Genomic DNA, 23,529 nt, shown 5'->3' on the forward strand with positions numbered 1-23,529 from the left:
GTGCATTTCACTTATAATTAGTGATAAGTGAAATAATGCTTAATGTATTACAGAGGCAGAACATGTATGCTTCTTTTAAAGTTGACAGTGCATTTCACTTATAATTAGTGATAAGTGAAATAATGCTTAATGTATTACAGAGGCAGAACATGTATGCTTCTTTTAAAGCTGACAGTGCATTTCACTTATAATTAGTGATAAGTGAAATAATGCTTAATGTATTACAGAGGCAGAACATGTATGCTTCTTTTAAAGCTGACAGTGCATTTCACTTATAATTAGTGATAAGTGAAATAATGCTTAATGTATTACAGAGGCAGAACATGTATGCTTCTTTTAAAGCTGACAGTGCATTTCACTTATAATTAGTGATAAGTGAAATAATGCTTAATGTATTACAGAGGCAGAACATGTATGCTTCTTTTAAAGCTCATAGTGCATTTCACTCGGGAGTGATTAAGCAGAGTGATAGCCAGGCTGATTTTACTTGTCTTTGGTTAAAATTAACAAAATACCTAATATAGCTTAAAATTGGAAAACATATGAAAGTTAATAAAAATAATTCATGCTGTCTGAAATTAAATCTATACTACCCTCTTAACACATCTTAGAATATTAAATTCCCTTTTTGTATTTTATATCTGTATTAGTGGCTTAGAAGTATTATAATAATAATAATAATAATAATAATAATATTAATAATAATAATAATAATAATAATAATAATAATAAAAACAAACATTTGAACAATTCAGTCACTTATTTTGCACTGTAGGCAAACGACCTGCAAATAGCAATGATTTTTCCATGTTGCTAAGACAATTCCACATAAAATGGTGAACTGAATGTAGGCAAAGATAATACATTAATATATTTTACTGAGGAAATCATAATCCAGCGAGTCCATTTTCACCCTGTCAGGGAGTACTTTTTTCTAGAAAAAAAATGGATTTTTTTCTTTACCTGACAAATTTAATGATATGTACTTGAAGAAGACCATATAGAAGGCAATCCCACTAATTTTGTAATTCTACATAGACTTAGGTGATACTACCTTTCAGAAATGCTTGATAAAATGAATGTCATGAATGGAAATCAATGAACTGTTAAGCATTTATCCCCTTTTCAGTCATTTTTGTAATCATTTCCATTTTAAGCAAGGACCTTATATATTCTAATGCATTATTCCTTTCAAAATGTAGTTGTAGGCTTTCAGAGTAATGTCCAGAAGGACCTGAGATTTAAACATGCTTTGGTTCCAATATGATTCATTTATCCATCTGCTTATTTATCTATTTCTATCTACCTTTCTATCTAGTGATGTACCTACCCTTCCCTTGCTTATCAACTTACATATCTGTCTGTCTGTCTGTCTAGTTATCTATTTATCATCTAGCATTTTTATTGTATTAGGCATTTGTGCATGTATTTCATTGTTAATCATTTTTATTGACTATTTCTAGGACAAGCTTCAAGGACAAACTTTGCCAGGACTAAGCATACTAGAAGCATTTGGAGTGAGTAATACATACTCATTTCACAAAGCGAAGAAGGTCTTCCTACTGCTTCCTCCTCATGAAAGTAGCACGTTCATTCAGACAGACAAGCCAATCTACAAACCAGGGCAGACAGGTATATTTTATCTTAAGAAGCTTAATCTCATTAGCATTTCAATGTTTTTCTTAAATAAATGAATACTTAACTACCTAAAGAAATTCACACACAGACACACACACACACACACACACACACACACACACACACACACACACACACACACACACACACACACACACACACACACACACATATATATATATATATGGATTCCATACATTTGGTCGAATTACACTTAGCCAAAAATGATTCCAAGCATTTCACTTCACTGAAAGCTCACTTGACCGAAAGCTCACTTGGTCGAAGTTCATTTGGTCGAAAATGGAATATAGCCCCTGCCCCACTGCAGTGCAACCCTGGAGTGAGAATATTAAATATGGGGGGTGTTGGGAGCACAGCCCCCCACATTATGCCAATAGTTTTTACTAAAGATATATATATATATATATATATATATATATATATCAATGCATTTCTAATGGATATACCTTCTTATAATAGTGAATACATTAAAATTATGTAGGGGGCTACGCCACCCACACCCCCATTGTGGGGGCTGTGCCCCCCACACCCCCCTTATTAAATATTCTCACTCCAGGGTTGCACTGCAGTGGGGCAGGGGCTATATTCCATTTTTGACCAAATGAACTTCGACCAAGTGAGCTTTCAGTCAAGTGAGCTTTTAGTGAAGTGCAATGCCTGGTATAATTTTCGACTAAGTGTAATTCGACCAAATGTATGGAATCCATATATATATATATATATATATATATATATACAAAATATATATATATATATATATATATTTACATTTATGGTTCAGCATATATGTGTCTATGTATGAATCAAATGGTAAATACATACCCACACATACATCCATATATCTATATCTGGATATGTCTACATATAGGTATATAGATTAGTGTGTGTGTGTGTACCACACATACATCCATATATCTATATCTGGATATGTCTACATATAGGTATATAGATTTGTGTGTGTATGTGTGTGTGTGTGTGTGTGTGTGTGTGTGTGTGTGTGTGTATATCAATGTATATATATATATATATATATATATATATATATATATATATATATATGGTTCCCCTGCATTTTACCAAATGCACATTTGTTCAACAAACGTGGGGTGTGATTCAGTGTTAAAGGTACGAATGGTCAAACAGTAGATACGTCAATGATACTGGATGTTGATACAGGTTAGCAGGGTTGGGTGGTAAAACCGTGTGTGTGTGTGTGTGTGTGTGTGTGTGTGTGTGTGTGTGTGTGTGTGTGTGTGTGTGTGAGTGAGTCAGAGTTATGGTTGGGGATCAGTGAAGGATGGGTGCTGCGTGTTTTTGTGCGAGTTTGTATATTTTAAGGTAAGGGCAAGGTTAGGGGATAGATGTAATGCTGTTTGTGTGTGTTTGTGAATGTTTGTGTGTCTGAGTCTGCCTTGTATAGTGGTAGTGTTACAGGAAGGTTTTAATAGCATTAACACATAGGCTTAGGTTTGGAGGAAGGGGCAGCACTAGTGTAGTGTTAGCACTCATTACTAAGGTGGTGCAGGGGGTTCCTTATTTTTTTTCTGTTATCAGAACATTCTCTAAAAGCAATGACTCGTAATGTTTTCTTTTTTCGATCAGTATCGTAAAAGCCAGATTTGACACTGAGGATTTATGCTATTTAAATAAAAGCCTGGCTGAAAAAGGAAATAAAACTTTTGTAATCACAGCAGGCCTTTTAACAGTGACAGGAGGTCAAAGAGGCTGCTCCCACATACTAATGTAGATGATCTTACGGGCCTAATAATTTGTAAAACATAGAATAGAAAATCCAACAGTGAGTCAAACTTGCGCAGACTACGGATCTTTATTACTTTTAACTCAAAATCAACTGTAAATAACGTGTATGTGTATTTACAGTTAATTTTGAGTTAAAAGTAATAAAGATATGCATCTTGTGTGAGTTCTGCTCACCAGTGGATTTTCTGTTCTATTATTCTGATTGCCTTATCAGGCCCGGGATTCTCTAGTGTATTTTCTATGAATTTGTAAAATGTAATTTTTCTAATACAACCATAAACTACCACCATTCTTTGATACTATTATATTCAAAAAAGGTGCAAACATTTATGCAAGGTTAATTTATTTAAAAAAAAATAGCCAGTAGGAACAAAAGGCTGTTTTAATTTATCTGTCAAAGAACCTAAATAGGTAGAAAATCTCACATTAAGTTGAAGGGATGGCACCTCTGCTTTGAGTTACATAATGTTCCCTCCTAACAAATGTGTTCAGAATCAAGCCTACTCAATTAACTGAAATTTGTAACCAATAAACATGTTCTTTATTAAATTTTTGGGGGAGGGGGGGTTTGTTTGTTTTTTTTTTTACTCTATTTTTTTAATCCTAGTGAAATTTCGGATTGTGACCTTAAATGAAGATTTTATTCCAGATCTATCTGAGGTAAGAAATTTTAATATATACCAGTATACCACTGATGAATTATATCTTATTTTATTTCAATGCTGCCTAGCTTAGTTGAAGCTGATAAGAGTCAGAAATATGCACCATTTGTAATGGATCAAGTGATCATATAATTCACAAGTACAGAGAGAAATTTGGCAGGAATAGTTTATTAAAATATATAAGTTTCCCAATGCGCAGCTACACACACATAATTGTTCTTCATTAGCAACACGGAATAAAACATGCTAATAGCTATTAATATAACACTGCTGACAGATAACATAAAGCTTAACTATATTGAGAAAGAGACCTTGCGTGAATGCACTGTGCTTTAGCAGATCAGCTGTACTTAAAGGACCATTATGTAGAAATGATACTTTGCTTTACTTGACATTTGTAGATTATAATACCCCCACCCTACCTTTCACAAGTGCTTGCTATCACTGTGAAGGCCTGATATGACTCATACAAATTCTTCTTATCTTAAACCTACCATACAATCCTGAAAAACAGCAACATGAGTATCAAAAATATATTGCACTTTAGAATGTATATATATCTTAACTGTACCTCTTTATGAGAAACGTTACTCATTTTGAGTCTTAAAAATTCCATATTTCACTCTGTTCTACATCAAAACAGTGTCACATAGTCATTATTAAGAATTTTTTTAACTAATATCCATGGCAAATAATGAATCATAGACATGCATAAAAACTGTTTTATAAGTATAGAAACACACATTTTATCCATGGTGTGAACCTCACAGTAGAAGGTGTTTCTAAGTAATCTACATTTTCCCATTTGTTCCACATTCTGAGAGATAATGTCACAAATTTTCCATAAAGAAGGTTGAGACCTATGCTTTAGGAAGAGCACCAGTCTCCATAATCCCCCTTTGTTTAGTCTTATGCTTGGTGGGTTATGGGGATACCAGGGCCACAGAGGTGCAGCAGTTAGCATTGTTGCCTCACAGCAAGAGGTTCTCCCGTTTGATTCTTGGCTGCAGCACCTTCTGTGTGGAGTCTGCATGTCCTCCCCACAGTCCAGTGACATTTAAAGACATGCAGGTAGGTGCGTCCGTGAATGGGTGTGCCTTCTTTGAAGGCTGGGCATTGGGTTGGCAACTTGGCACTGTAAAATTCCACTGCTAATCATTAGTGGACCGGAGTTTCTCTGTGGTGACCCCTAACCGGGAAAAGCCAAAATACTTATCAGACTACTTAAAAGAGTAACAAAAATATCACAATGGGCTACTCATGTAAGTACAGTTACTTACTAAAGAAGGATATCTGAACAATTACTGCTATGAAATGTTTAATATGTAATTTAAAAAGTACCTTAAATTTAACCGTATTAAATATTATTTCTTAAATTATTATTGCATATGAACAAAGTTAACATATCAAGTAAATTTTATAGTGCTTGCTTGTGACAGGATATCTGTCAGTGTCTTGAGTGCCACAATGTACCATAATATAGTGAAATTCTCACATGACATAATAGGATGATAGCTACTACAAACAGGCATGCCATTTATTTTAAAATCCTTGTACATGAGCTACAAAAAGCACTTTTTATTCAAGAAGTTAGCAAGCAGTTTAGGAAGAATAAATCTGACAGCCATAGTTTAGACTGTGTTTTTAATAATGTTTTTTTCATACTGCAAATTTATAAGCTTAACCACTAATACTTACTTTTTATTTTTTTCTGTATTATTTTCAGATTTCAGCAGTTTACATCCAGGTAAGGGTACACAAAGTAAATTAATGTGCAACTTGAAAATATATGGTAAATGGCTTCCAATTCTTAACCAGTAAAGTTGTAATATTCCTGAAATTTGATGCTATGACTGTAGCAGATATTTAAATATTTTGTGGTGATGCAGTAACGGATTAATATTTCCTTTTTTTGTTTCTCTCCCTTCCTTCCTGTCTTTCCACCTTTCTTTCTTAGTGTTTCATTCATTCTATCTATCTTGCTTCCCTTTCTTTGACTAACATAAATGTATGAGACCGTATAGTTTGCAAAGCTATGAAAGCATAATTATCCATCCTTCTTTTGAGAATATACAAACTGAAAGGGCACCTATATTTCAATTTTAGCTGACCCAATTATCCTTAAAATGCCACAGGTAAGTAAATCATAACTCTTTCTCCCTACATCATATCTGTGCTGTTCAACTTTCTAAGAGCTTTCCATGTTGACTATGCATGAAATGCCATGATACTTTATTTAGGAATGTGTTTCCTTAGCTTTTTGAATGTTTAATAAAAATAATATTTTTTTGCACATATGGGCGACACAGTGGTGCAGCAGTTAACATTGTCACCTCGCAACAAGAGGTTCTCCAGTTCGATTCTTGGCTGGGGTGCCTTCTGTATGGAGTTTGCATGTTCTCCTTGTGTTTGCATGGGTTTCCTCCAGATACTCCGGTTTCCTCCCACATTCTAAAAACATGCGTCTGGATCATTTCTCCCCAGGCCTCCGCTGAAAATAGGCTCTGACTTTCCCTGTCAACAAATGTTAAAGTAAAAAAAAAAAAAAAGAATATAGGAATAAAATGCCTCCTTAGCCTTTACCTATCATTGTGCTTTATATATAAGATTTTTAGCACAGGAAAAGCCCACATAGCAAGGTGGCTATAGCCTTGTAATTTTCTCTCACACCTGATGATAAACGTATTGAGTCAGTGTAACTTTAGGCTTATGGTGAAGAGATAAACTTCTTCTTTGGCAACCACTGCGTGAGAAGCTGAAGAGGCTTGACTTTCGGATTGGAAAAAGGTAAGTAAATGGCAGAGGAGGATACTGTATATAAAGAATCTTTCACAAAAATATCTCAATCACTGTGCATCTGTAACATAAAAGGCCCACGTAACTTTGTTATGAAAAATGGCAATTTTGTGAAATCAGCACATTCTAAATTCATTCGTGTAGTTTCTATTTCCAAAAAATATTGTTAAATCACTCATAGTGTATTATGTTGTTAAACAACTATATACAATATTTACAATCTGCCTGACCTAAGTAATTTATTTTTATTTATTTGTTTGCCAGGATAGTCCATTGGGCCAAGAAGAACCCGTTTTCAATGGAGTCCTGAGGAGAAAAGCTCCATAACAACAAAAGGTATTAACAAGTAATTGTAGAAAGTTACACAATAACAAAAGTTATAAACAAGTAATTATATAACAGTAAATACAGAAGTACACTGCTTCACTAGAGACGGCTTGCACCTGTCATCCTTAGGCTTTTGAATACTGGCCAAGGCTCTTTCCAACCCCATAGTGCCTTTTTTAGGCAAGGCTCAAAAGACAAACCCACCACCGTAAATAGCACAAGTAACAAAAAACAGAGGGTAATGCTACTCAATGCCAGAAGTCTAAACCTCAAAATGCATGCACTCGAGGCACTCCTCAGTATGGAGAAAATTGATATATGCGCAGTAACAGAAACCTGGTTTAAGGCTCCAGAGAGCACCCCAGCACTACCAGGCTACAACTCATACCATACATTTTGGCCACAAAACCTGGACCGAAATACAAAAGGCGGGGGAGTATCCATATTCATCAAGGATACCCACACCTCCAGGTTAGTGGCACAGCACCATGCTTCAGAGATCATCCACATGCAACTAACTATGGGCAAAACTGCTATTCAAATTATAGCTTGCTACAGATCACCCACGATGTCCCAGGACCCCCACGCCGCATTCCTGGAAACACTGGGAAACATAAAAGTCCTGCCAAACACCCTGATATTGGGTGATTTCAATTACCCAAACATTAACTGGCAGAACTACTCAAGTACAAACTCCCTAGCCCAATATTTCCTAGAATTTATAAACTCAAATGCCCTGGATCAACTGGTCAACACCCCCACCAGAGGTGACAACATATTGGACCTGGTCATCACCAACATGGGCTACCGGTGTTCCACACTTGAGGTCAACCCCTTGCTGGTTAGATCTGACCATAAACTAATCAGTCTGGATATCCACATTCTGCCACCACCCCCTGTCAAAGAAACCACCGTGAAAAACTTTTCAAAAGCAAACTTCACGTTACTTAAGACTGAGGTGGGAAGTTTCAAAGCCCCCATGCTAAAGGATAACACTGACCAAGCTGCAAAATCCTTTACTAATGCACTCTACGGGCACCTATAAGAATGCATGGATCATGCTATCCCAAACAAAACCATGACTCACTCCTCCAAGAAAAGGAAACCAGTCTGGTGAACCCCTGCCATAAAAAAGCTATACAATAGAAGGAGGAAACTAGTTTAGAAAAGTGTAAAATCCCAAGAAGGGAAGACATCCCTGATCAGTATCAGCAAGAAACTACGTTCCCTCATAAAATCATCCAAGGCTAGCTTCAAAAGAAAAATTGCCAGGGACTCCAAAGATAACTACAAGGCATTCTTTAGCTATGTAAAGAATCTAAGTGACTATTCTCAGATCTGCCTGGATTTAATGCAGAATGGCACAAAATACACTGAACCGGCCGATATAGCCAACATCCTGGCAAACAGGTTCAGTGCAGACTTCACCCCCCTCTCACCCCCAAATGGGCCCATAACTATACCAGAAGAATGTAGTTGTCCCTGAAATCACAGACACTCAGGTTAAAACAGCCCTCTCCAAAGCCAAAACACAGCATCAATGGGACTGGACGGTGTCCCAGGCTGCATCCTACATGAGCTCAAAGATGAACTAACCCCTCACCTAAACACACTGCTTAAACTCAGCCTCTCCACAGGCTACATGCCCACAGATTGGGGCACAGCAATGGTCATGTCGCTTCACAAAGGTGGAGCCACAACAGACCCCAGGAACTATCACCCTATTAGCCTGACTAGCTTGGTCTGCAAAGCTATGGAGCGCATCATCATGGATCTCATTAACAGAGACATTGGGAACCTCCAAACACTGGACCCTACCCAATTCAGCTTTGTTAAGGGCAGATCATGCCTCCTAAATCTGGTGGACTTCTTTGAGACAGTTACCAAGGCTATAGATGAGGGAATAGTGGTCCACACACCCTACCTAGACCTCACAAAGGCCTTCGATACCATTCCCCACTCAGGTATTATAGACAAGCTCACCATCCTGAACATAAACCCCTACATCATAAGATGGGTTGCCAACTGGCTCATGGACAGAACCCACATGGTAAGAGTTGCAGGAGCTAGGTCTGACTCTAAACCGGTTACAAGTGGTATTCCCCAGGGCTCAGTCCTAGGACCCCTCCTGTTCGGCATATACTTCTCAGAGGTACAGGCAAGCACAGCAGGACTATGGCTGACCAAGTTTGCAGACGACTGCAAACTAGGGGCTATAATTGACTCTCTGGCTGATACAGACATCCTCCAGAAGGGTCTCACTGAGATAGATACCTGGTGTCAAAACCATGGCTTCAAGCTAAATGCCAAAAAGTGCATAGTCAACCCCTTTGGAAAAAACAAAGTACCCACAAACTACCACATAGGTGGTAGCCACCTAAATATGGAAGATGTAATAAGGGATCTGGGAACCCAAGTAGACAGTAACCTCTTCTTTGATAATCACATTGCCAAAGTGGTTAGAAAATCCTTCTATGTGGCCCACCTAATCACAAAAGAGTTTGCATCCAGATCGAAAGAGGTCATTGGGCCCCTCTACGCATCACTCATCAGACCCATCATAGAGTACAATGCCCCATTTGGAATGTACCTTACAAGACACCTGCAACAACTGGAAAGACCACAGAAGTACCTCACCAAGAGGATCACTGGCCTCAAGCAGATGCCCTATGCAGCTCGACTGAAGAAACTCCAGCTGTACTCGGTTGCATACTGCCTACTCAGAGGTGATCTCTGCCTGACATACAAGGCCATGTTAAACCCAGAATTGATGGACATGCTCCACCTAAAGAAAACCATATCCCCTCAAGCCACATGCTCCAGGGATCTAAACCTCACCACAACAATAAATAGGATGTGCTGGAGGGATAGATTCCTGTCCCAGAGACTTCCCATGCTCCAGAACAAAACTCAAATCTACATTAGGCAGAGCTCCTCGCTAACCCTCTTCAAGAGAAACCTTGAAGAGTGGATGGGAAACAGAAAGTTTACCCCAGGGATCACATCAATGGCTCTGCTGGACAGAGGCACAGGGAACTAATCTAAGGGGGTGGCGAAAGCCAACACATTCTGGCTAGGCTTATAAATGCCTTTGGGCAGATAGCCTAGTATCTATCTATGAACCTATGAACAACTAAAATCATAGTATTTATAAATACAATATGAAGCAAACAATCAAGGTTAAGAAAAATAGGAATTGTAATTTCTTGCTAGTACTTTATGAGGAAAGGAGTACCTGAGATGTTTGAGGTATAGAGAGGAGAAGAAGTTATGTGGGATGGGTGCAGGAGCATTCCCAGAGAGAGATGTTAGGTGTGAGTGTAGTGAGGTTTTGAAGGAAGAGTGACTAGAGATGGTGCGGATGGATGGTGGTAGGGTGTTCCACTGATGTGCAAGAGCATAGCATAGGAGATTTTTGCCAGGGGGGTGGGTGGGTTTATGCAATTCTATCAAGTTTTGATTGCTGGAGCTAAAGGATCTTTCTGGAAGGTGCATATGATGAGGATAGGGAGGGACAGAGGGAGGGACTGAAAATGAGTTTGTGAGTATGAGTGAGTTGAATGTAGGTGAGATACTTGGGTAGCTCTAACCATTTAGTTTGTGAAAGGTGACACAGTGATGGGTAGAAGAATTGTGGCTAGTGGCAAACTTGGCAATCTTATTATAGCAGGAGGAGAGTTTGGATTTAAGTATGGATTGTAGGTTAGTTAGGAGTGGGGCACCATATGGGAGTGACGGGATGAGGAATGTGGTAGAGAGTGTGAACTTAGTAGAGGGAGTGAGGTAGCAACAATGGCGGTAGAGCATACTAAGTTTCTGGTGGTTTTTTTTATGTTAATTTGTATGTGGGAGGTGAATTTTGGCTGATCATCAATGAGGACACCTAGTAGTTTGGCCTCAGGAATGACTTTGAGTGTTGTATTGTTGTGGCTGGCAATTTTATTTTATTTATAGTGGTTGTTTTAGAAGGGGTGAATGACATAAGTTTGGTTTTTGAGACATTGAGTACTAGGTGATTATCTCTTATCTACTGTTCAGTGGTAGAAAAAGCATCTTGGGTTAGTTTTAGGAGAGTGGGGATGGAGGTGGCAGAACAGATTATAGTTGAATCGTCTGCATATTGGATATGATTTGTGTTAGGGATTGAGTGGTGAAAATCATTTATGAAAATATTAAACAGGAGGAGACCCAGTATGGATCCTTGTGGTACACCAGTGGGGGTGCTGAGGAATGGGGAAGTGGCTTTTTTCCATTTAACTGCTTATTGCCTATTTGAGAGGTAACTAGAGAACCAGTTGAGAGATGAGATAGATAGGTTTAGATTAGAGAGTTTAGCTAGAAGAAGGTTGTGAGAGATGGTGTTGAAGGCCTTAGAGAGGTGCAGTAGGAGTGTAGATACAATATGTCCAGAGTCACAGGCTTTTTTGACAGTTTCAAGGAAGGACAGAAGAGCCATGGTAGTGCTGTGGCCTGGTCTGAAACCATGCTATGTGGGAGTTAGTAAGTGATTGTGTGTGAGATAGGGTAGAAGTTGTAAACGGATACATTTCTCAAGAACTTTGGAGATGGGGGATAAGATTGCGATGGGGTAAGACAAAGGCCATTTTCAAAAGTTGGGGTACACAGCCTTATTGGATAGACCTGTTGATTAAGACAGAGATGGGAAAGGCAATGGATTTGGTGGCTATACTAAGAAAGTATAAGGGAATGTTGTCAGGGGCACTGGAGCAGGGTTTCAGTTTTTGGAGAACTTTTTTATGGTAGATGTGGGAATGGGTTTTATAGAGAAAGGAGGAGATTGAGAGGTGGTGATATTTGAGAGTGAAGGGGAAGAGGAGGATAGGCAGGGGTTGTAATAGCAGTAGTGGTAGTGAAGGAAAAGGTAAGTTTGCTAACAGAGTTGATGAATAAAGAACTGACTTGAGTGGCCAGGTCTATGTCTAGAGCATTGGGGTCAGGACAAGGGTTTTCTTTTTTGCCAGGATTGAGGAGGGTGGAGATCCCATTCCAGAATTTTCTAGGATTTGTTTTATGGCTAGTTTGCAATATGGAGAAATAAGCTTTTCGGTCTGCTATGACAAGCTTTTTGACTTTGTTGCGGAGCACTTTGTATTTGTTAAGGGTGGAGGGGGCTTATATTTTTGGTGGTGTACCCAAGCTTTGCCTCTAAGGCGCATGGTAGTGTGTCCTTGGTTAGCCATGGGGCAGTTTTGCTTTTTATTCTTTTAGTTTTTAGAGAGGCATGTGAGTCTAGGATGTTTAAGAATGTAGAGTTGAAGTAGGATATGGCATTATCCAGGGGGAGAGTTTTCAGAGGGCTCCAGTTTATTAATTTTAGTGAAGTTGAGAAGGTATTGGGATTAAAGTTCTTTAGGGAATGAGTGGAAATGTAGTTATGAGATATTTGTACGGGGGAGGGAATGCAGTGGGCAAATGTGGGGTGGTGGTCACTGAGAGAGCTAGGAAGTGTGCCACTATTGGAGAAATAATGAGGATGAGTAACTAAGACCTAGTCAAGGATACTACCCATGGAGAGGTTTTTAGAGGTTTAGTGATAGAATTGATTAGCTGAGAGAAATTATAAAGTCTAATGTTTAAGGAGTTTGTGGGGGACTGAATGGAGGACCAATTTATGTTCATGTCACCTAAGATTATTGTTTCATTACTGATATTGGTGGAAAGCCAGGAGAGAATATCTTTGAGTACAGAGATGTTGTACCCAGGGGGAATGTATAGAGAACCTATGCATATGTAGTCATGTTTGTTTAGTTGAAGTAGGGCCAAGATTAATTTGGCGTTGTTGAATTGGGGAATGGGTTTAGTACAGGGGGTAACAGATAGAGAGGATGAGTATAGGAAAGCTACTCCTACACCTTTTCTGTGGGTTCTATCTTTTCTGATGATGGAGTAGTTGGGGGTGTTATTTCTGAGTCCTTTATGTGAGGTTTTAACCAGCTTTCAGAAATAGACAGGATATCTGGTTTATTGTAAAGAAGCCAAGAGTGGAGGTGGGGAATTTTGTTGGCTATGCTTTGGGCATTTAGAGAGGTGAATAGGATGGGTTTGAATGTTGAGGAGGGGGTAAGGGGGCCTGGGTTAGGGTGTATGTCACCAGAGAGAATGATGGTGGTTAACTGGTGAATTAGGCTGAGGAGGTACTTGGAGAGCTTATTGTCAGAGTGGAGTGTTGTGGGACTTGCAAGGGTATGGTAGTTTGAGGGAGCAGAGTGCTTATAGGGAGGAATGAGCTTGTAGGGAAATAGTAGATGTTTTTTGTTGGGATATAGGTGGGGGATATAATGACTGATGGGTATGAGGGTGGATTGTGAAGTGGGTAAGTAGTATGAAAGGCTGGTAAATGCTTGATGGAAAGGGGCTGGGTGGGATAGTACAAATATGATAAGATGAGAAGAAGGAGTGTTTGAAATGAGAAGGAGGAAGGTAAACAAGGCATGGTGAGGTTAGCAGTAGTTGGAGAGTGGATATGATACAGAGTAGATGGAGAGGTAGGTTGGGCAGAGTAATGTGAAGGAGGTGGGGGAGGAGAGTAGTGATGGGTATAGGGTGGGTTGTGAGAAAGGCTGATTGGCTGGTGGTGGGATGATTGGATTGGATGGTTAGGGAGTGTGTGTGGTTATGTGGAGTATAAATGTAGAGGTGCTGGGAACGGGTGAAAATTGGGGGCAGGGTAGGGGAGTGAAGTGAGCCCGTAGGGAGAACGGAGCGGGTAGAGCCAAGGAGAGGAGGATTGCCCAACAACAGACAATCAGTGATTTTGACAAATAGGCAAAAGAGCCTGTGTCAGGTCAGGTATGGGTGTACTGGGATGTAACTATAGGCTTATTTTAAAACTAAGGGCCAAAATAGTGAGGAGAGTCACTAGATATGTTATAGTTGCAAACACGGTCTGGTCTATAGGGATATATGGTCAAAATAAGAGGAAGGGTGATACTGCCACCTAGTGACCAAAGAAATAATCGCAACCAGGTTGCGTAGTGGAGGAGAAGAGTAGGGGTTACGGGGGAAGGAGACTGCTGCAGGCTGCTAGCTACGCATGGAGGGGCACCACACTAAGCAGAAATAGTTTACAAACACAGTAGGTAAGACCCATGCACTTTAAGGTCTCTGGATCTCTGGGCAGCGACGCGTTACATCTGTAGAACACTTGAGTAGGATTCCAGTTGGCTTGATAGTCAGAGGTGGTAAGTCTGGCCAATACTGTAGAGGAACACCTTGGGAGGTGGGAGACGCAAGACCCGGCAGGCTGTAAGGGAAAAAGAGGTCTCCTATTAGTATTTTCACTGTTTGAGAGAGGGGAAGAAGAAGAACAGAAATCAGCTAGGAAGTGTAGGGGAGATAGCTGGAGAGGCCAGAGGGAAGGGTTAGCATAAGAATAGAAGCAAGCAGGAAGAGAGAGACCTGTAAGAAGAAGGATAGAACAGCAGGAGATATTCAGTAACAAATTCAGTAAACAATATAGGGCAGCAGCAGGGATGTTAGTGAGAAAGAAAAAAAAACACAGCATCTGTTTAAGCACATAGAATTCACAGCAATGAACAGCAATAAACAGTTAGCTCAATGTAAAGCAGGAGCAATTTCATTACAAGTGTATGCAGCAGTTAAAAATGCATTTCAACAGCGCAAAGTAAACACAGATGTTTAAGCCAACAGCACAGATCATAAAATATGAATAAAGAAGACAATTTTACAGTTATCAGAGTGAAACTGGTTCTAGTTGCAAAGTATCAATCAATGATAACACTTTCCTCCAAGGGTTATTTACTAATGGCTTAGGATAAATTCTAAGTTCTTTAATTTTAATTTCCATCAATGCTGTTTTCTTCAGTAAAGACAGAAAATCTTCCATTGTAGGCACTGTGTTGGAGTTCCATCTTCTGGTTATGCATTTCCTGGTAATTGCTAATATTGTCCATAGTAAATATGTTTGTTTTATTCAAGTGAGGACCTTAATTTACATTTAATAGAATTAGAGCTTTAGATAGAACAAAGGATTCAGTTAATACAGCCTGCAGAAAGTTATTAATAGCACTCCAGTAAGTTTTAATGTTAATACAGTAATACAAATAGGATTCCAATCAGCACTAGACTCTTGCTGAAATTTCCAACTTAATTTCTGGAGGAACTAATTTAGCAATTTTATCAGGAGATAAAAAAGCTCTATGTAAAAATTCCCAATTGAAAATTCTACAGTACTGTGAACTACGTGTGCTTAACAGAAAGTAAAATGTTTGATTTGTTTTCTAATGATAGCTGTATCGAGTGACCGTTAGTGATATGTTGTCAGTGAGATGATTTAGGTATCATTTTGTAAGTTATTAACTCTCTATATAAATTTGAAATACCATTCTTCATGTTATGATTATTATAGATAATTTCATACAAGCAGCTTACGAGTGTTGGAGTATTCTTAAAAGAAGAATTATTAATTATCCTACATAGATCCTGAGAATACATTAAAATGTTCTGAAGTATTAACCCATCTTGAGATGGTATTTCATAAAATGTCTTTATATATTGCATATCTTAGACCTTTTGATCTTTGATGCATTGTTGCCAACAAATAAAGTTCTTGTGTTCCCAAGAAATAAGGAGCTCTCTATGTATTTTATCGGGAAAGTTCTTTGCAATGATAAATGGAATTAAAAGATCAAACCAAAGTTTTATATCATATTTACATTGACAAATTTCCTAAAGACATTAAAAAGATGATTAATCAAGTTTAATTTAGTAGGTCTTGTTATCTTATATCGCATATCAATACTTAATAAATACCATAATTTATTACGTTTTGTCTTTTACTGAGAAGTTTTTTAATAAGGTATTTTCATTTATTAGTATAACAGTATCAACAATTTCCAATTAGAGGAGTAAATGGGATTTATCCATTCTATGACAGTTTTATATATGGAAGCCTTTATATAGGATTCAATATCGGGAAAGTTTAGTCCTCCTATTTCCCATGGCCTAATGTGATGTGTGAAGGCCACTCTGTTTCTTTGAGGAAACCATAGAAACTTTAATAAGATTGTGTTTATTTCTTAAAGGAGATGTCTCTTAGGATGCATCTGAATAGCTTGAGGTACGCAGAAGATCTTGGGAAGTAGAATCATTTTTATCAACTGTAACCTATCCCCAAAAGTAAAACATATTTTATTTCACTTGTCCACAGAAGTTTTTTATTATATTAATGACATTACATTAGTGAAGTTAACTGATATTATCTCATTCAAGTTTTTGCACAAAGCAATTCTTAAGTAACTTAAAGTAGAAACTTGTTTGCCTATGATATGGTTCTTGTTTACTTGTATTCTTTCCTTTTGTTCAATAGCAAGAATTTTGATTTTGACTTTTTAAAATGAAGACCCAAAATCATATAATATTTTTCAATTAATAAATCTAATTCTTGTAATGCTTTTTTGGAATTAGGTAATATAAGGAGTATATCATCAGCAAACAACATAATCTTCGAATTATATTGACCATAAATATCCACACATTTTATTTTTGGATTGATGCATATTATAACAGCAAGAAAATTCAATAGTCAACATGAACAAAATAGGTGACATGGGACATCCTTGTTTAGTGCCCTTATTTAGACAAATAGATTCCAAAGTAAAAGGTCCTAATTTAACATAAACTAGATTATTTTTATAGATATGCTTTATGAGATGGACAAAAGAAGAGGGAAGTTGAATTAAACTAGGATTTTAGATAAATAATCACAATTTAAGGAATCAAAGGCTTTCTCTATGTCTAATGCAACTATCAGTGCTTCTTGATTTTCCCTGTCTAAATATTCAGTAAGAGGTAATACACTTTTAATATTGTCATGTGTATGTCTGTTATATATAAAACTGGTTTAATGTTTAATTATTTTGGATAAAGGAATTTTCATTATATTAACTATAATTCTCATAAATATCTTATAATCATTATTTAATAAAGATATTGGTTTATACGAGCTACAAAGGTCAGGGTCTTTATTTTCTTTTAGAAGGAGGACTTATTGCTTGTGTTTGAACTTCTAGCAACATTTTGTGGAAAAAGGAAATTATGGATGTGGGAAAACGTTTGTACATCTCTATAATTATACCATCTAATCCTGGGCTTTATTAGGTGTGCTTTCTTTTATCTTGTCTATTACTTCCTTATATGAAATAGGCATTTGAAGATCTAACTTTAGCTCTTCAGGAATTATTTTTAGTTTAGTGGAAATTGCTTCCAGATTCCATTGATCATAGGTTCATAGGTAGGTACTAGGCTATTGGCCCTCGGGCCTATATAAGCCTAGCCAAATGTACCCTGGCTTTCGACACCCAAGAAAATTATTTTCCTGTGCCACTGTCGAGCAGAGCCACAGAAGTGATCCCCGGGGTGAATTTCCTATCTCCCATCAAATCATCAAGATTTTTCTTGAAGAGTGCTAATGAGGAGCTTTGTTTGATATAGATAGGTAGTTTGATCCAGAGTATGGGAAGTCTCTGGGACAGGAATCTATCCCTCCAGCATGCTCTGTTTATTGTGGTGATGAGGTTTAGGTCCATAGAGCGTGTAGCTTGTAGGGATTGGGATTTCTTTAAGTGGAGCATGTCTAAAAGCTCTGGGTTTGACATAGCTTTGTGTGTTAGGCAGAGATCGCCTCTGAGTAGGAGATATGCAACGGAGTAAAGCTGTAGTTTTTTGAGACGGTCTGCATAGGGCATCTCTTTGAGGCCAGTAATCCTCTTTGTGAGGTATTTCTGTGGCCTTTCCAGTTGTTGTAGATGTTTTGTGAGGTACATACCAAAAGGGGCATTGTACTAATAATGGGTCTAATGAGTGACGAGTAGAGGGGAACAATTACCTCTTTTTTCCTGGATGAGAAACCTTTTGTGATGAGGTGTGCCACATAGAAGGATTCCCTGACTACTGTGGCGATGTGATTATCAAAGGAGAGACTACTGTCCACCTGTGTCCCAAGGTCTCTTATCACACTTTTGGTGTTAAGTAGACTACCACCTATGTGGTAGTTCATGGGTACTGAGTTTTTACCAAAAAGGATGACAGTGCACTTTTTGGCATTGAGCTTGAGGCCATGGCTTTGACACCAGGCATCTGTCTCAGCGATGCCCTTTTGTAGGATGTCCACATCTTTTGGAGTTTTGATTATGGCTCCTAGTTTGCAGTCATCTGCGAACTTTGTTAGCCAAAGACCTTCTGTGTTGGCCTGTACTTCAGAGAAGTAGATACCAAACAGGAGAGGACCCAGGACTGAACCCTGTGGTACTCCACTTGTCACTGGTGTGAAGTTGGATTTGGAGTCTGCTACTTTCACAGTGTGGGTTCTGTTAGTGAGCCAGTTGGCAACCCATCTTGTGACATAGAGATTTATACCTAGTTTAGTGAGTTTATCTATAATTCCAGAGTGGGGGATGGTATCGAAAGCCTTGGCGAGATCTAGGTAGGCTGTGTGACCCACCTTACCCTCATCTATGGCTTTGGTGACTGCTTCAAAGAAGTCTATCAGGTTTAAGAGACATGATCTGCCTTTTACAAACCCGAACTGGGTGGGGTCCTGAGTTTGGAGATTGCCAATGTCATTGTTTATAAGTTCCATGATGATACTCTCCATAGCCTTGCAGACCAGGCTCGTTAGGCTAATGGGGCGATACTTTCCGGGGTCTGTGCTGGCTCCCCCTTTGTGGAGTGGGATAACTGTTGCTGTGTGCCATTCAGTGGGCACATAGCCTGAGGTGAGGCTATGATTGAACATGGTACTTAGGTGGGGTGCCAGTTCGTTCTGTAGTTCATGTAGAACACAGCCTGGGATGTCGTCAGGTCCCATGGATGCTGTGTTCTTGGCTTTGGATAGTGTGTTTTTTACCTGTGCAGCCGTGATTACAGGAACTTTGCATTCTTCTGGTATAGAGATGGTCCCTTTAGGGGATGACAGAGGGGTAAAGTTAGTACTGAACCTATCTGTCAGGATGTTGGCAATATCCGTTGGTTCTGTATATTTAGTGCCATTGTGCTGTAACTCAGAGCAGATCTGAGTATTGCCATTGAGATTCTTGACATAGCTATAGAATGTTTTGTGGTTGTCTTTAGAGTCAGTAGCGATTTTGTTTTCATAACTAGCTTTGGAGGATTTTATGAGGGATATCAGCTTCTTACTGAGGCTGACCAGGGAGTTTCTCCAATCATGGGATTTTACTCTTTTTTGCAACAGTTTCTTTCTTCTGTTGTAGAGTTTGTTTATGGCAGGGGACCACCAGATTGGCTTCCTTTTTTTGGAGGATAGCATCTTAGTTCTGTTAGGGATTGCATGATCCATGCACTTGTGTAAGTGCTTATAAAGTGCATTTGTGTAGGATTCAGCAGTCATACCTCTATTGTCCATCAGCATGGGTGTCGTGAAGTTTGCCACTTCTATCTTAAGAAGCGTGAAGTTGGCTTTAGAGAAATTTTTTACTGTGGTTTCCCTAATGGGGGGTGGGGGAAGTATGTGGATGTCTAGGGTGATTAGCTTGTGGTCGGATCTGACCAAGGAGGAATTGACCTCTGGTGTGGAGCACTGGTTGCCCATGTTGGTAATAACCAGGTCTAGGATATTGCTGCCCCTGGTGGGGGTGTGGATAAGTTGATCCATGGCATTGGAATTTATGAATTCCAGAAAACATTGTTGAGCGCAGGAGTTGGTACATGAGTAGTTTTCCCAGTTAATGGTAGGGTAGTTGAAATCGCCCATTATTAGGGTGTTAGGTTGTACTCTAATATTTTCCAGTGTATTAAGAAATGAGGAGTGGGAATCCTGGGGCATGGTGGGGGATCTGTAGCAAGCTACAATTTGGATTGTGGTCTTGCCCAGAGTTAGTTGCACTTGGATCATTTCGGATGCATTATGCTGAGCAACTAGCCTGGAGGTGTGGATATCCTTAATGAATATGGACACACCTCTGCCTTTAGTGTTTCGGTCCAGGTTAGGTGGCCGAAAGGTGTGGTATGAATTATAGCCTGGTAATGCAGGGGTAGTCTCTGGAGCCTTGAACCAGGTCTCTGTCACTGCACAGATGTCGATGTTCTCCATTTTAAGGAGTGCCTCGAGAGAGTGCATTTTTAGGTTTAGATGTCTAGCATTGAGTAGCAATACCCTCAGATTCTTCTGGCCTGTACCTGTTAGGGTGGTGAATTTGTCATTTGAACCTTGCCTAAAAAAGGCACTATAGGGGTGGCTAGACCCTTAGCCAGTATCCGGAATCCCAGGGACGACAGGTGCAGGCCATCTCTGGCAAAGCATCGTGGCTTGTCGATCATGTCATCCCAGGCAGACAGATACTGGATCCCCTTAGAATGACACCAGAAGCTTAGCCAATTGTTGAAGTCAATCATCAATAGATTTTCATTTTTGTAGTGCTCTACATAATGATCTTTAAATGCTTCAAGAATATCTACTACATCTGAAACTTTCTTTTCCATCCCTTCATGTTGGATGTTACCAATATTATTAGTTTTGGATTGTATTTTAATCTTCATAGATAGTTATATAAGTGCCTAGGTGAAGTAGCATAAGAATTTACTTTTAATCATTGTAATGCTAAATTAGTTTTGTGGGTTAAAAATTCATTATACTTTTTATTTAAATCCTCTATTTCCTTTTTAGTATCTATGGATTTGGGTTTTTTTTAGAGTTAAGTAACAGGAGTTGAGATTGCAATTCGTTTAATTCAGAATCCCATTCTTTAATTTTATTTTTATACCAGCTAAGGGTTTTGCCAAATATATAGGCTTTTGGTGTATCCTATATCACACTATATTAATCTCAGTAGTATAACTAATATCAAGAAAAAATTGGAGTTCTGACAGTAACCCTGGTTTGAATTCTTTGATTTTTGTAATATAAGATGGGATTCTAGAACAGAAAGTTAATGGTTTAAACTCAATTTGAAACTTCAAAATAAGAGGGTTGTAATCTGAAAGTGGACACGAAATTATTGATTTAATATAGGCTTGCCCCTGCACAGAGCGTTTATGTAGTTTTTTTTATTTTTAGTTTGTTTATATTGTACGTTTGAAGTTTGAAAACTTCGCTCATATGGAGTCGCTCTTATGAGATTCAAAGTTTTCAGACTTCAAACATATAATATAGACCCAAATAAAAAATACATGCATGTATGCACGGTCCTAAAAATGTGAGCAAGGGGTCTATGGCTTGAAAGGAGCCCAAAGATAAATTTAATCCACCACTGGCCATATGCATTTTCTTTGACTGTGGGTTTTAATGCTGTTTTGATGAATGTGAGTTTCAAAGGCAGAGAAGTTTACTGTTCATGCTAAGTCTTTTTTTATTGTGTGTTTGTATTCTTTTGTTTTGTTTAGCAATGGTTATCAGTGTTTGTGCTATAAAATTTGAAATAAACATTTTAAATTAAATCCAAATATCTGTAATCATTGTAGAAGTAAAGAAAATAGTATGTGCACTTACAGGTTTGAACAGTGTTTATTTTAACTGGTATGAAAGAGTTAGGTAATGGGACACTGCAATGACTGCCGGGAGGGTGGGGCTGCTGTAGGGAGTCCCAGAATATTACTCTGCCTAGAGCCCCAGCTGATCATGATACAGTTCTGATAGTAACTAGGGATAAATAACCAAGCAATAGGACACTGGAATAATGAATACAGGGGGCTGCTGTGTGTGGGGACCCTAATCCATTACCCTGCCTGGGGCCCCATTTGACCATGATCTGGCTCTGCATATATATAGACTGATTGACAGATATATTTTTAATACATTGCCTTTAACCTTAAACAGTGGAATTAGTCTAGTTTAATGCATGGTGTTGACCTTGTGATATGTTTTCACTACCTGCTGTGCTAATTCTTGAGTTACAGCAGGTCAAGGTCAAATATGTCATACACAATGTTCGATAAAGATAAGGTGGGTGATGATGCCCATGATAGTGAGGAAGTGCTGTAATGTGAGCTTGATGTTGACCTGCTGCGATGATGTGACCTACTGGATGCACATCAGTAGTGATCTCACACCGCTGCAGGACCGAGATCTGAAATGAGAGGTTCGACTGCATGTAGATGAAAACTGGTGAGGCCTGTCTGAATTCTGTTGTGTTAGGTCCCTCTACTATTTGTAGTACTTTCCTGGGAAGAGCTTGTAGTTCAAAGTGCTGGGAGGCTGGTAATGGTTAAATTGTTTACTTTACAGACAGAAGGCGCAGAGTTTGATTCTCATATGGAGTAATTGGCTAGGCTTAAAATGGCCTACAAAGGCAGTTAGTCAAGTACTAAAAATAAGAAATATGAGCACTCAGGAAGCAACAGGAAGTAGGCAGAAAAATCAGTTTAACAGAGTCAAGAAAAACTTTATTGTCATTCAGACCATACAGCAGGTGCACAGCTGAACGAAATTACATTATTGAAAGCTCATGTGCAAATAACTTACAGTTAAAAAAATATATAACAGCAACAGCAGTAACAGCAGAGTCCAAGGGATCAAGATACAAATAACCATTCTTTGCCAGACTCAGAGTCGATATTCAGTGACCGCAGCCACCCTACCATCCACACCATCCATACTATCACCAACTCCATCCTAAACACCAACAAAAAGTTCCAGAGTCCCATCCGTTCACCTCAGATCACTCCAATCCTGTCCACCGGCATACTACTACCTTAAGCTCGATCAATTTACATTGGCCACAACAGTCTTTTCCTTCCACACCATCCTCACTGAGTCCAGCAGCTCTATCCACCAACACCATCATCATTCTAATGTCTGGACCAATCCTTGACCACCACCAAAGATTGAAATCCACAAACCAGGCTCCCGTTCCTACACTCGACGCAATCGCCATCCCTGAAGGCCCAAGACGAACACTCCCAGCTCAACGGTCACCACAAGATCCAAAAACAAGGCAATCTACAAGAACCCAGGAGAAAAACACCACCACTGCATTCATCACAAACCAACAACAAAATGTTTCATAAAACTGATGACACATTGATATGAAAAGACACATAAATATAAAAAAAATGTAACACATGTACGCATGTAATGTAATAATCACTCCAAATAAAACAATCCACAGCAGCAGTACACACATAAACGCCCAAGTTAAAATGTGTTTTCGTCAGAATAATGACTTCATCAGATGAATGCATACCTCATAAACCCAGCCTTATTTATACTACCAGCAATGTAAAACAACCAATCAGAAAGTAATTGACAGAGTCAAAAAGTGTAAAATATACAATGCTTCTTCTTTAAAAAAAATATATTTCTGTATCTAAAAACAATAAATAAGAGATA

General features: G+C 38.6%; 1 protein-coding gene across 1 annotated transcript in view; it reads left to right on the plus strand.

Annotated features, from left to right (window-relative positions):
- LOC122808690 (alpha-2-macroglobulin-like) overlaps nucleotides 1–23,529 on the plus strand; it is a 1,814,690-nt gene that overhangs the window by 127,620 nt on the left and 1,663,541 nt on the right. Inside the window, exons 3-5 of the mRNA XM_044079678.1 lie at nucleotides 1,464–1,632; nucleotides 4,028–4,080; nucleotides 5,809–5,829. Coding sequence (XP_043935613.1) covers nucleotides 1,464–1,632; nucleotides 4,028–4,080; nucleotides 5,809–5,829 — 243 coding nt within the window. The remainder of the gene's footprint in view (nucleotides 1–1,463; nucleotides 1,633–4,027; nucleotides 4,081–5,808; nucleotides 5,830–23,529) is intronic.

The sequence above is a fragment of the Protopterus annectens genome, chromosome 8.part0 (genome assembly GCF_019279795.1).
Source record: "Protopterus annectens isolate FY-2018-M chromosome 8.part0, PAN1.0, whole genome shotgun sequence".
Lineage (NCBI taxonomy): Eukaryota > Metazoa > Chordata > Ceratodontiformes > Protopteridae > Protopterus > Protopterus annectens.